Raw genomic sequence first — 11,972 nt, forward strand, 5'->3', positions numbered from 1 at the left:
GGGTCAAGTGTCGGATGGAAGGCGGAAGAAAAGGAAGATTTTCCATTGCACAATATCACGTGTAATCTCACTGGCAAAGTTACTGACCGCTCCCACATTTCTTTAATACATAATACATATTTATCAACACATAACACAACACACATAAGACTCACAATGTAGTCCAGGACCAGTGCCTTATCGCATCATCATCTGTGTGTGTGTGTGTGTGTGTGTGTGTGTGTGTGTGTGTGTGTGTGTTTGTGTGTGTGTGTGTGTGTGTGTGTGTGTGTGTGTGTGTGTGTGTGTTCAAGTTCAAGTTCCGAAGAGGATGGAATTGCATACAGATATGGGAACTGATTCATGAGTCGTTTCATGAGTTATTTCTCAATCGTTGCATCATTTTGAATAATATCCGATGACCGTCTTCTGCAGAAAGAAATATGAGTATTTTGGTTCGGTCTCACAAATATAATATAACTCATTCATCATTTACATATTTCATTTGTAAGTTTGTGCACTTAGAAAAAGTGTGTGTGTGTGGGGGGGGGTTGCAGATCTTAAAGCATAAAAGTAAACAGGCCAAGTGTGACAACAGCTTCACTCTGCAGTATAACAAATGGCTTTCAGTACTGCTGGACTGCTACTGATTTAGACAAACTGAAGAATGAGCCTGTAGAGCAGATAAAGCTGATTAAGTTGTAGATATTGTGTTCTCACAACCGGTTGAATTTTAACTTACTTGTCAATGACAGTACTGTATGTCAGTATGCCTGCCTGCCAATAGGTGTGCCGATGTGAAATACTAACTGTACATGAATATGACCATTTTTATCCGTTAATATTTACTGAAATTAGTATACATTCACTGTTGCTTTTATATTACTACAGTCAGTGATGGACTGTAAGTACATGTATTCAAGTACTGTAGTTAAGTACAGTTTTTAGGTATTTGTACTTACTTGATTATTTCCACTTTCTGCCACTCACTTTCTCACAACTCCACTTAAAAATTAAGGTGTAATACAAAAGAATTGGATGATGGATGTAGGGAAACATGCCTAATGCTCTCATGTGGACCTTTGACCTGCTGAGGCCCTGTTGTTTTTTTTTCATTATTAACACTTTCCATCTGTGTGAGGACGTTATCAGGATGGAGACGCCGGGATGTCTCCCCGTGTCATCTCTTAGGAGGGAGAACAACACTCTCTCTCATAAAACCACCAGAGGGAATCAGTTTGAATTAATTTACGATGGTAACCCCCTTTGTACGAACTGTTTTTGACCTAACCAACAGGAACATTCCTTTCACACAGGTCAAACGAAGGAAACATATGAAGCTACTTCTCCTTTAAAACCTCAACCAAAGGAACCGGGATTGTTTGTGATAAAATTGTTTGTGATATAATGTCTTTATAATTGTAATTAGGTAACACGTCTGATGGACCGATCGTGCTATCTGTCCCTCAAACGTGTTCTTCTTCTCCCTACTTTCCAATACACACACTAGAGAAAAGGACGGTGGAAAACCCCCCTTTCTCTACCTCCTCTCTTTGAAGAGATTAACGACACATCTGTTTCAGTGTTATCTCTGGTACATTCCAAACAAATGGTCAGAGTTTCCTCTAGACTTCAGAAGCATTTCTAATTAACCATTAAATCAGAGTCTCACCTGTTTAATTCTTACAATTTGAAATCCAGTAAAATAAGCTCATCAAACTGAACCAATTCCTAAGTTTCTGTGATGAACATGGACTGAGATCCTGCTTAATGCTCACTGGTGTCTGGTGTTTGGTGGAGTCACAGTGCCATCTAGTGGTAAGTTATGGTTAACTGGATTAGACTGTCGGAGATCTTTTTAGTTTTCTAACGTGTTTATAAACTACAATTTAAAAGTCTGTAAAATGTTTTTCTTCACAAGCCTTAAGCTAACACTAGAAGGAACATGTATAAGCGACCAGTTTCGTCAGTCCTACGTTGTCTTCAAGTGTATTCTTATGTTCTGATCCAGTGTTGATTTCATTTAAGTGTTCAATGATTTTAATCAGATCATAATGTCTTATTGTTTCACAAAAGTCCATCTACTTTTGCCATGGTAAAGTTCTGAGAAAGGCTAAGCGCGATTTCGAAAGCGTTAACTTGATAGTTGGAATTAATCAAGTTTAAAGGTGTGGAATTAAAACACCCACACTAGGAGTGTGGTCAATACGCCCCTTTTTCTCCGCCTGTTGTCGGGACTATTAAAGCCAAGGGACAGAGCTCCCTCGTTCTCTCCTCTCTCCTCTCTCCTCTCCTTCTCTCTTTCTCTTCTTTGCTAAATTTTTCAACACTTTACTTTGCTTCTTTTTGTAACAAGCTCCTAGGTATAAAAATCTCCGTACAATCGACCACGTGCGATAATCTTTAAGAGCTTTTATTTTTGTTAGACGTTAATAGAAGTAAGTTCCGTCCTTATTATTTTTGTTAAGTATCACTATTTTATTCAGTGGAACAGAATTCAGTTTAATTATTCTTGTATTGAGAAACAACTGAGGAAACGCCAGGCCAGCGTCATCCTATCGTTATCCTCGTCAGGAAAGTTAAATATCAGCTGAATTAGAGTTAAAAGTCACCACTCAGAGTGTGAAGATAAACAACAGTCTTTTTTAAGACTAAAACGCCAAGCAAAACGCGCAGTGTCACTGCCTGTTTCCACAAACCTAGGACTACGGTTTGCAGCGACTTTGTGCCAAGCTGAAGTTACTCTGCCCTCTACGCTCACAAGCGGTACCATCCCGCTGGGCAGCGAACCGGACCATCCTCTGCTGAGCGCTGGACCAGCTGATCTCTCTCCGACACCTGGACGAGAGAGAGCCGCCTGCTGTGAGGTCGAACCGGACCATCCTCTGCTGAGCGCTGGATCAGCTGATCTCTCTCCGACACCTGGACGAGAGAGAGAGCCGCCTGCTGTGAAGTCGGATCGACCGCATCTTCCCTCTTTCTTCGGGACCCGCAGCTACCGCGAGCCAGCAATCCCTCAGACGAAATCCGGCAGAAAGATCGAAGCGAAAGGCTTCTCCACTCTTCAGACAAAGTAGGCTAAGCATCTTGCACACGTTTCACTAAACGTTCATGAGTTGGTGTTCTTTTAATTCCTAATTCATAATAATCTTTTCACAAGACAAGTCCGGTTAGGGTCTCGTTAGTATCAAAATTACTCTCGTAACATTTGAATGCTGCCCAGACTCACGACTTTACCATCGCTCATCCACCTTAAATAATCCTGTCACTTTAACCATATAGTCTTCACATTTTTGTTTGTTTTATTGTTGTCTGAATCATCATTTCATTTATTCACCTTGATTTATTTAGTAAATAAACATATTTAACCGTACGTCGTTGTCTGTGCTTACTTGCTTTGATGTGGAGAACCGAGGAAACTGTATAAAGAAGTCACTAATTCAGCTGTGAGACTAACTAAATTGATTTAAATTGATACAAGTTAACCTTGTTTAGTCGGATTTGATTAATTACCTCCGGATTATTCAAATAGACAAAACATCGGAGGTGGTGCCCCATTAACGAGTGTTTTATTAATCTTCAGTGATTAATACCTTGCCTTTAATACAGTGTATCTCCTACATGGAGATCTAACATTTAGATCAAAAGTAGGATGACATTGAATTATATTCCTTAAAAGGGCCCTTTGGATTACACAGGCATGTTACCTGAACATATTATAGGGAACATCCCAACGTAGAGCTTTACACAGGTCAAACACAGATCCAGATAGACAGACACGTGAATATACAAAGAGATAGAGTTTAGAGACACCCAGCTGTGGTCGACCGTCAGTGCCTGTTTGAGTTCTGAATACAGGACCAAATCTGGAAAAAGTGAACTCACTTTTAAAGAAAAGTTTTTGTTTAGGTTTTGGTTCGGTCAGCCCTCTGGGTTTGGGTTTTGTTATTGTTCACTTTGTTTTAATGATCAGTGGGTTACCTCACTGGACTGCATGGTCAATTGTAAATTGATTGTATACTGATCCAGGCTACTGCATCTTTCAAAAGCACTTGCAGACAAATATTCTGTATTGTCACATACAATCATGCTTGGGTTGGGATATATAGCATTAATATTATTGTTTTATTATTATTTTTATTATTTTCTATCTATTTTTTTTTAGGCTTTATCACAATACACAATATATTATTTTGATATCTCCTCAAAAGTACTTCATTAATGTTATAACTTGGCGACAAAGTCAAATACTGCAATATTTTTGACCAAATACCTTATTGTATTGATTACTATTGGTCCTTTGACAAAAAATGAACACAATAATAATTCTGATAAATAATCAGTAATATGGATATAATAACTAAGTGGGTAAAGGCAGATATTAGAACAAGTAGAACAGTCACTCAGTTTAGAAAATGATATCACTTTACTGTAATGCAGCCTTTAAAACCAGGAAAAGACACTTGTGTCATGCCATCACATATCATATCTAGGTTAGTGCCGCAACCAAGGGTTGGCTGGACAAATGAATCAAAGCCAGGAATCAAACCCAGGTCCCAGGGAGCGACAGTGTTAAACACTGAGTCACTGTGCTTTACCTTGCCTCTCATTCATCTGTTAACACACACACAGTCACACTCAGATGCCAGTGAGTTACCATGCATACCATTCTGGCTTTTAGTCTCAAGTAATGGTTTGAATACAAAGGTCCCCCCTCTGGACTGGCAGGCTGAGCCCTCTTGGACTAGGGTGGTATGTACTGTGACATGTTCACTGTCATCACGTCAAGTCAGCGTGGGTGTACGAGACTGCAAGGCAATATGAGTCACTGTTTTACACATTAGTAGTATGTTTTTCTTTTTGTTTGTTTGTTTTTCAGTTGGTGTTGGAAAAACTATAAGGTCACGTCTGTAGCAGTGAATTGTGGGTGATTAAATCAGTGACCTCCAGTGCAGTCTGGTACCTGCGCAGACTCTCTGGAAGTATGCCAAAAGTCCACTTGAAGGCCGTTGTTGACGAGGTGAGTAGTGGATTTGGAAAACAAACATCAAAACATGTCTAGAATTTATGGATATGATGTGTTTTTCCTCTTTTTTTTTTTTGGTCTTCTTAACATTCAACAGCAGGGGGTGCCTCTTGCAGAAATTTCAGACTTGTGAATCCTTGATGAATGGCAGTCTTCTCAGTTTGATAAACTATGTGTTATTTTAAAAGGCATGGTGCCATGGTTGTGTATAAAATTCAAATGAGCTGCAATATATTGGCAAATATCATATTGAGTGTGCATTCTTTTCACGTTAGTTTAGAAATTCAATAGATACAAACAGCTTCACTCTTTTAGGAACACATCTTTTGAGACAGCACAGTGGGAACATTAGTGGTATAACTCTGTCACAAGTTTGCCTGCTTAGCATCTTGCATTGAATGTGCTGATAATCTCTTGCAGTTAATAATGATCATCTGAAATATGTAAGAAACACATTTGGTTTGTGTGGGTGAATGTTCAGAAAGTGTTTTCTTTAATATATACAGTGCTCATTAAGTGAAACATTTGATTAAGTCTTTCTAAAAGGACCTACTGTAGGGATCTAGGATAATGGAAGGAACACCTACAGCACTGAGAGAGAAATGTGAACACACTCTTCTGCAAAATGCAAAGGCGTTGTGGAGAGGAATGAGTAGGATTTCTGGCAATGGGACTGTCAGGCCAAATGGTGGATGAGACAACATTATACTGCTTTTAAAGGCTGTAGATGGGTCCTCATGGGTTATGTTGATGTGTTGTGTTGTGATCAGATTTGACTGCAACATAAGCAGCAACTCATCAGTTGTCATCAGAAATTGAATACATTTTGGCTTGATCCTGGTGGTTGCAATGAAGTATGTTGTATTTCTTCCAACGTAGCCCCATCTACTTAAATCCAATCCAATCCAATATCTCTTTTTTTGCCATCTGTGAGCAGATTTCAGGGATGTGACTTTAATTCATCTCAGGTCCCTTCTACACTTTGCTAACAGAGAGCTAGAGTAGCTAACGTTAATTTAGTCAGCCTTCCACCACAACATAGAAGTTCCACAGGGCCCTTTTAATGTAGTGAAATGTTTCCACAGCCTCATACATAAACAGTGTTTTCAGGGCCTGGCACCAGAGGACACCATGGAAAGCAAGCTCAAACTCCACCCAACTTCTCCGTCACAAGCCTCAAAGCAACTCATTAGTAGGTACAACTTCTGGGAAAATTGATTAATTAGTTTGACATAATCTGGAAGTGTCAGTTCACATATGTGTACACTGAAAATCATTATTTTCAAAATTAGTTACAAGGTTAACATGATTGTTTGTTACAGTATGTACAGATATCATTGTACAGTTAACTGGTGCAACATTACGAAAGCAGTTTTATCCAAACAACCTATCTTAATGTATCTGCTCCAGCACAAGATCAGCCATCTGCTAACTTTGACTTACATCGCTTATCACAACAATACATTCAGGCTTTAGCTGTTAGCAATGCTCTGTGTCTTTGTGTGTAAATTTGATATTACATGATAATCATCTGTACCAGACAGTGGCCAGCAAGGCTAGTCAAAGCTCTAGTCCACTTTGCAAACAGGAAAACTACATCTCACAGATCCAGTTTTGTTCTGTGTTACAGCTCTCATCATTCCAGTCTCCATTCCCTGTCGCCCGGTGCCTGAACTCCACACAGTCCTGGTTCCTCCCATCAAAGCTGTTGGGCTGGCCTTTACCCCAGAACCTGCAGGACAACGAGAGACATCCAGAATGAGAAAAAATGCTGCTCTATCCTTTGGTGAACGAGGTCTACATAGTTTTTAGTTTCTTACGTTGTAGTCAGTGGCGACCCATCTACCCATTTCCAATTCCCTTCCACTCCTAAGTCCGTCAATCCAATCCAGACTTCTTTCTCACTTGAATACAAGCCATTGATGAAGATCTATGGGGGATAAGACATAAAATCAAAGGTTACTAAACGCAAAGTTACCTTAAGTCACGTTTTACTTCATGAGAATGTAATACAGACAGTTATCGTTGTGATGTAGCAGAATAACTTAAAGCTGCACTAATGAATATTTTTATACTAACAATTGATGAAATTATGTTATTAATTAAGCTAGCATAAGTATGGTGAACATAGTGGAGAATTAAGCATCTAAAGAGCTAAATATTTCCATTTCCATTTTGCTTAAATTTGCTTTTAGAAGTAACAATAGTTTCACTTCCTTTGTCTCTTTTTTTCCTATATTTTCACTATTTCCAGCGGAGCACTTAGCCGCTATGTTGATGGCATTGTCAACATGGCTTCACAAACAATTTGTTCTGCCAAAATGTCCTTTTGTTTAAAGATAACTGGACCAAAACATTACTTGCAGGTTGTACAATCCAAACAATGAGCAGGCAGTGGCTGGTGGGGTTCCTAATATAGGAAACTTCTTCGCCGGCCGAGAAGAAAGTCCCCAGACTAGGTTGTTATGTGAGAGTCTTCATAGACATTGTGAAATTCTGTCATGACTGGTTCTTCATTATTTGCACCTACTTGTTAAATCGGCATATGTTATAGATTAAGTTCTTTGTGGAGACCAGCAGAGCCAGTGATTCCTTGTGGCTTCATCACATAATGCATAAGCGCATCCTCTTTCACATCACACATCCCTTGTTAGTGTGAACATACTGATCAGTGCAGCTTTCATGAACTAAAATGCTATGAAGAAGCTGGTTTATTGTGCTTTCATTGTGACACCTGCATGAACAGTCATGCCGATATACTGTAGATAAATGCAAAGAGACAAACAAACCATTTCCTCTTGGGTTTTTACGATTGCCAGGTCTGCTCCTTTGCTTTGACAGTATTCTCTACTCTCCCTCCAGCCTTTCTTGCCAGTGGAGGTGTAGTAGCAGCTGCCCTCATATTTTCTCCAGTCAGTGGGGCATTTTACATCTGAAAATACAGCCGTTGAAAGCTATTTGAAAGCATTGGATTTGTTTTTCATCAGAAGGCATGGCAGATCTTAAAGTTCTGTCTAGAATCATTTTGGCAAGAGGGCCACATGCATATTGTCAATATGAAACATCCTTAACATGTTACCTCCAATCTTTGCCTTCAGCTTCTCAATTTCTATTTGCAGCTCGTCTCTCACAGCAGTCAGGTTCTCGTTGTTCTTCATCAGCAGGTCTCTCTCCACTGTTACATTTTGGCAACTGTTTTCCACCTCCTGTTTTTCTTGAGTCATGGACGTGTAAGAAGCCTGCAGCTCATCCAAGGATTTTACAAGTACATCATACCTGGCCTGCAGACTTTCCTTTTCTACTGTCAGGTTTTGGTGGCTGCTTGCTATCTTGTCTTTCTCTTTGGTAGAGTGGTTGTATCTGTCCTGCAAGTGCTCTACAGCCTTAATCATGGTGTTGTAATTACTTTGCAGCTGATCTCTTTGTCTGGTTGCGTTATTGTATTTGGTCTGTAAATTGTCCCTTTCTTTGGTCACTGAGACATAATGGGCCTGCAACTCATTTTTGCTGTTGACCACTATATCGTATCGTTTTTGTATCAGGTTTCTGGCTGAAGTCAAGGCTTTGTTATTAGTCTCGAGCTGGTCGTTACTGGCTTTTAGTGTTTCTATCTCCTTGATTGAAGCAGTGTTACTGGCCTGTAACTGGCTTTGGCTACTTTTAAGTTCAGTTACTTCCCTACTCAGTATGTTGTTGTTGGTGTCTATGCGGTTATATCTGGTAGTTAAGTAATCGTAATTTTGCTGCAAGTTTGTATTTGTGACCTGGAGATCCCTTTTCTGTTTTTGCGCTGACCTCAGATCCTCCTGCAGATTGTCTTTCTCTTTACGCATGGCTTTTAGGTTGTTCTGATGCTCTTGCTCTGTGTTTTGATCTGCCAAAAATAAGATATATCAGTAAATCAGTGATTTTATCATGACATGAGGCAACTTTTTAAAACGTGAAAATTTGACAGGAAACAAAGAGGTGGACTCACAGTGGACACTCTGACCTATGACCCCAAACAACAGGATTAGGCACAGCAGACCGAGGCAAACTGTAGCGATCCGGAAAGGGCCGTTTCTCAATGCATAAACTGGATGACAGCAGGAGTAGAGACAGAAACTTAAAACCAAAGAAGTGTTTTAGGGAACTTGTGGTTTTGTGCTTCATCTGTACTATGAGTGGTGAGGCGTGGTGTTGCAAAATACTATTCAAAACATTTATTTCAAGCAAAAGTGTTGATGAATTAATAGTTCCTTTAGAAATACATTTATGTATTATTTTCAAAACATATTACATATACGAACATATTTATGTTGGAACTTGTAATGATATATACTGACTGTGTATATATATGTGTGTATATATATATATATATATATACTACTAAAGAGTGAGTAAGGGATGAATCAGGAACGACTTGATAATTACATAAGAGCAGAATCTTTAACGAGAAATTGAGGACTATACAGTAGATAGTGAAGACAACAGACTGGGAGAAAATATATTAATAAATCATTAGGTAATGAGTGCTTCATGAAAATCTGTGAATCAACAACTATTTAAGTAATTATTTAATCATAAGTAATCATAATACTTTTTGTGCCTCCTCAAGTAGTGATTCAAAATACTGAGTAGTTACCAAGTAGTCCCTCAGTACTTCATGATAATAACAATTAGTTACTAAGACCCTGTCCATGCGTACACACTTTTGTACAAACATCAACAGCAGTTTAGGTCACTGAAAATGGAGCTTTTGGAAAACTGCTGTCGGAGTGAAGTTATTAAGAAACCATGTTTTCAGTGTTCACGTCTGGGTGGGCAGAAACAGAGATTTTTGGAAAGAATGGCGCAGACAGACACATTTATCACTGTTTGTAGCATCATTTGCAAATGTGAACAGCCCACTAATGCAACCAAAAGTACAATTTTGGGATATTGGGATTGGGATATAAAGCTTAATATAAATACTATGGAACTGGCAGTTTTTTGTTTTCTCATGAAATATATTGTGATGTAGAAGTACCTTAAGCTTAGCTAGTTTTGTCTCAATGATCTGCACTGTTTGTTCGTACTTCCTGTCAAAATGTCCAGTTCTAACAGAATTGAATCAAAGCATGATTTGGCTTCATGGGGGCAGCAGAACAAACTAAAAACACCACATAAAATTGCTGAAGCAAACATTTATCAAACAGCTGCATATTTACGCATTGAACAGACATACACACAAGTTTTAGCATTTATTTGGAATCAAGTTTTTGTAAACTGACAGAAGTCCATATCCAATATTCACTTCCCTTTTAGATTTGTTTTGATCTCCAATAACTCCTGAGAGAAATGTCTCACTCCATAGCTGCTTAAAGCTCCACATTTTTAACCAGGTGGTCGCTAACTTTGTTAGCTTAGTCTGCCTACTACCTGAAACTGGGCAGGTAGGGTCCAGTGCTGTTGCCAGAAACATGATCCGTCCAAATGGATACCACTATTGTTCTTGACTGTGTAAAAAGGATATGGCCAAAATGGCCTTGGCCAGGTAGCATGTTATAGCCTGATATTAGCAGCATATTTTCATTGGTTTGGATTACGTTAGCTTGGCATGCTACTTAACTGAGTTGTGTGCAAAATGCCTGTGCAAACGTTGACTCCCATATGGCACATCCCACTTCAAGACATAACATTGCCATGATGCTGAAGAGATTTGGTTGTAGTTAGCACCTAGTACATTCGGATACATCTGACATTGTTTTTTATAGTATTTAGGCCTATGATAGTAGTGTTGCAATAAGAAACTGTGGAGTCACCATATCATACAAAAGCAATTCTTGCATTTTGTGTCCACAGCGTATTCTGCTGCACCCCAGCAGCCAAAAAACAACAAGCTATAGAAATAAACATTTTTGTTTAGTAAGTTCATTTCTATCAAATATTCAAATGTGATTATTGTATGGTATTGCCCGTATAAGATTATAAGATATAAGATAAGAATTAAAACAGTACATTGTGGGCTGTGAAACCAAATCAGTGAGCTAAAAAACATTAAAAAGCAGCTGACAAATTTTTATAGTTTCATTTTATAAATTGTTAAACCATCCAATTGTATTTGAAAGGAAGTTAAGATGTTTTTACCTGAATACTGGAGCTTGCTGCCATCGGTGAAGAATTTCTTATAGCCAATTTTACTGTTCTCCATGTCCATGTTTGTCACTGTGGAGGCACGGTACTCAACGGCCATATTTGCATCTGCTTCATGAGCTGCAGTCTTGCCAGCAAAACACTGCGGCATTAGCTTATGAAAAAACTCTTTCAGTAATAATACAAACAATCTATCCACTTTCAACAATTTCACTTTGATTTATGTTCTTCTTCAAAGTTTCCTATCTTGACATAAACAATAATGCTGTAGAACATATTACCTTTTAGCAGGATTCAAACGTCTACATACAATTCTAGGTTTAGATTTGTTTTTTGGAATCTACACCTGGATAAGAATGCCACACATGAATGTAAGATAGCAACAAAGTAAACCTTACCTCTCCTTGTAGAGATGATCAAAAATTTGGAATAATGAAGGAATTATGTTTTGTATTCCTCTAACTTCAGATCACAAAGGCAGTGCACCTGTGTGTCAATATATGCCACACTCACTTTAAAGTATGGTGTTCTTTTCACTTGTGACCAGTGGGGCAGAAATTGAGGGCTGGCCAGGAGGCGGAGTGAGGAACTCCCTTCTTCCTAACCGCAAGTGAGTTAGACAGAGAAATCAAATTAAAGGATTACTTCACCCAAAAATGAAAATTTGGTCATTACAAAACCACTCTTGTAAATACAAATCCCAGGTCTGAAACAATTTGTCATTTGTCAACATAATGTAGGTGCTAACTGCAAACAAAACTCATCACATCATAACAATGTTGTGTCTTGGAAACTTGTATGTTGAAGTAAACATGTATGTAACACTGTGATCCTACCCTCTCACTGAGGTTAT

At 38.7% G+C, this 11,972-nt stretch overlaps 1 protein-coding gene across 2 annotated transcripts; it reads right to left on the bottom strand.

Annotated features, from left to right (window-relative positions):
- Positions 1-5,352: 5,352 nt before the first annotated feature.
- LOC311264826 (uncharacterized protein) lies at positions 5,353-11,622 on the bottom strand. Of its 2 annotated transcripts, none has more exons than XM_084365960.1 (7): positions 11,518-11,622; positions 11,114-11,246; positions 8,982-9,080; positions 8,085-8,879; positions 7,795-7,937; positions 6,826-6,935; positions 5,353-6,737 (listed from the first exon to the last, which is right to left on the bottom strand). In XM_084365960.1, the coding sequence occupies exons 2-7, from the start codon at positions 11,217-11,219 to the stop codon at positions 6,599-6,601; spliced, it is 1,392 nt and encodes a 463-aa protein (XP_084222086.1). In that variant the 5' UTR covers positions 11,220-11,246; positions 11,518-11,622; the 3' UTR covers positions 5,353-6,598. The 2 variants fall into 2 exon arrangements, with proteins under 2 accessions (XP_084222086.1, XP_084222085.1); XM_084365959.1 differs by having other exon boundaries at positions 11,114-11,273; positions 11,518-11,610.
- Between the last annotated feature and the right edge of the window lie 350 nt (positions 11,623-11,972).

This window comes from Pagrus pagrus (assembly GCF_965226575.1).
Source record: "Pagrus pagrus genome assembly, chromosome: 2".
Lineage (NCBI taxonomy): Eukaryota > Metazoa > Chordata > Actinopteri > Spariformes > Sparidae > Pagrus > Pagrus pagrus.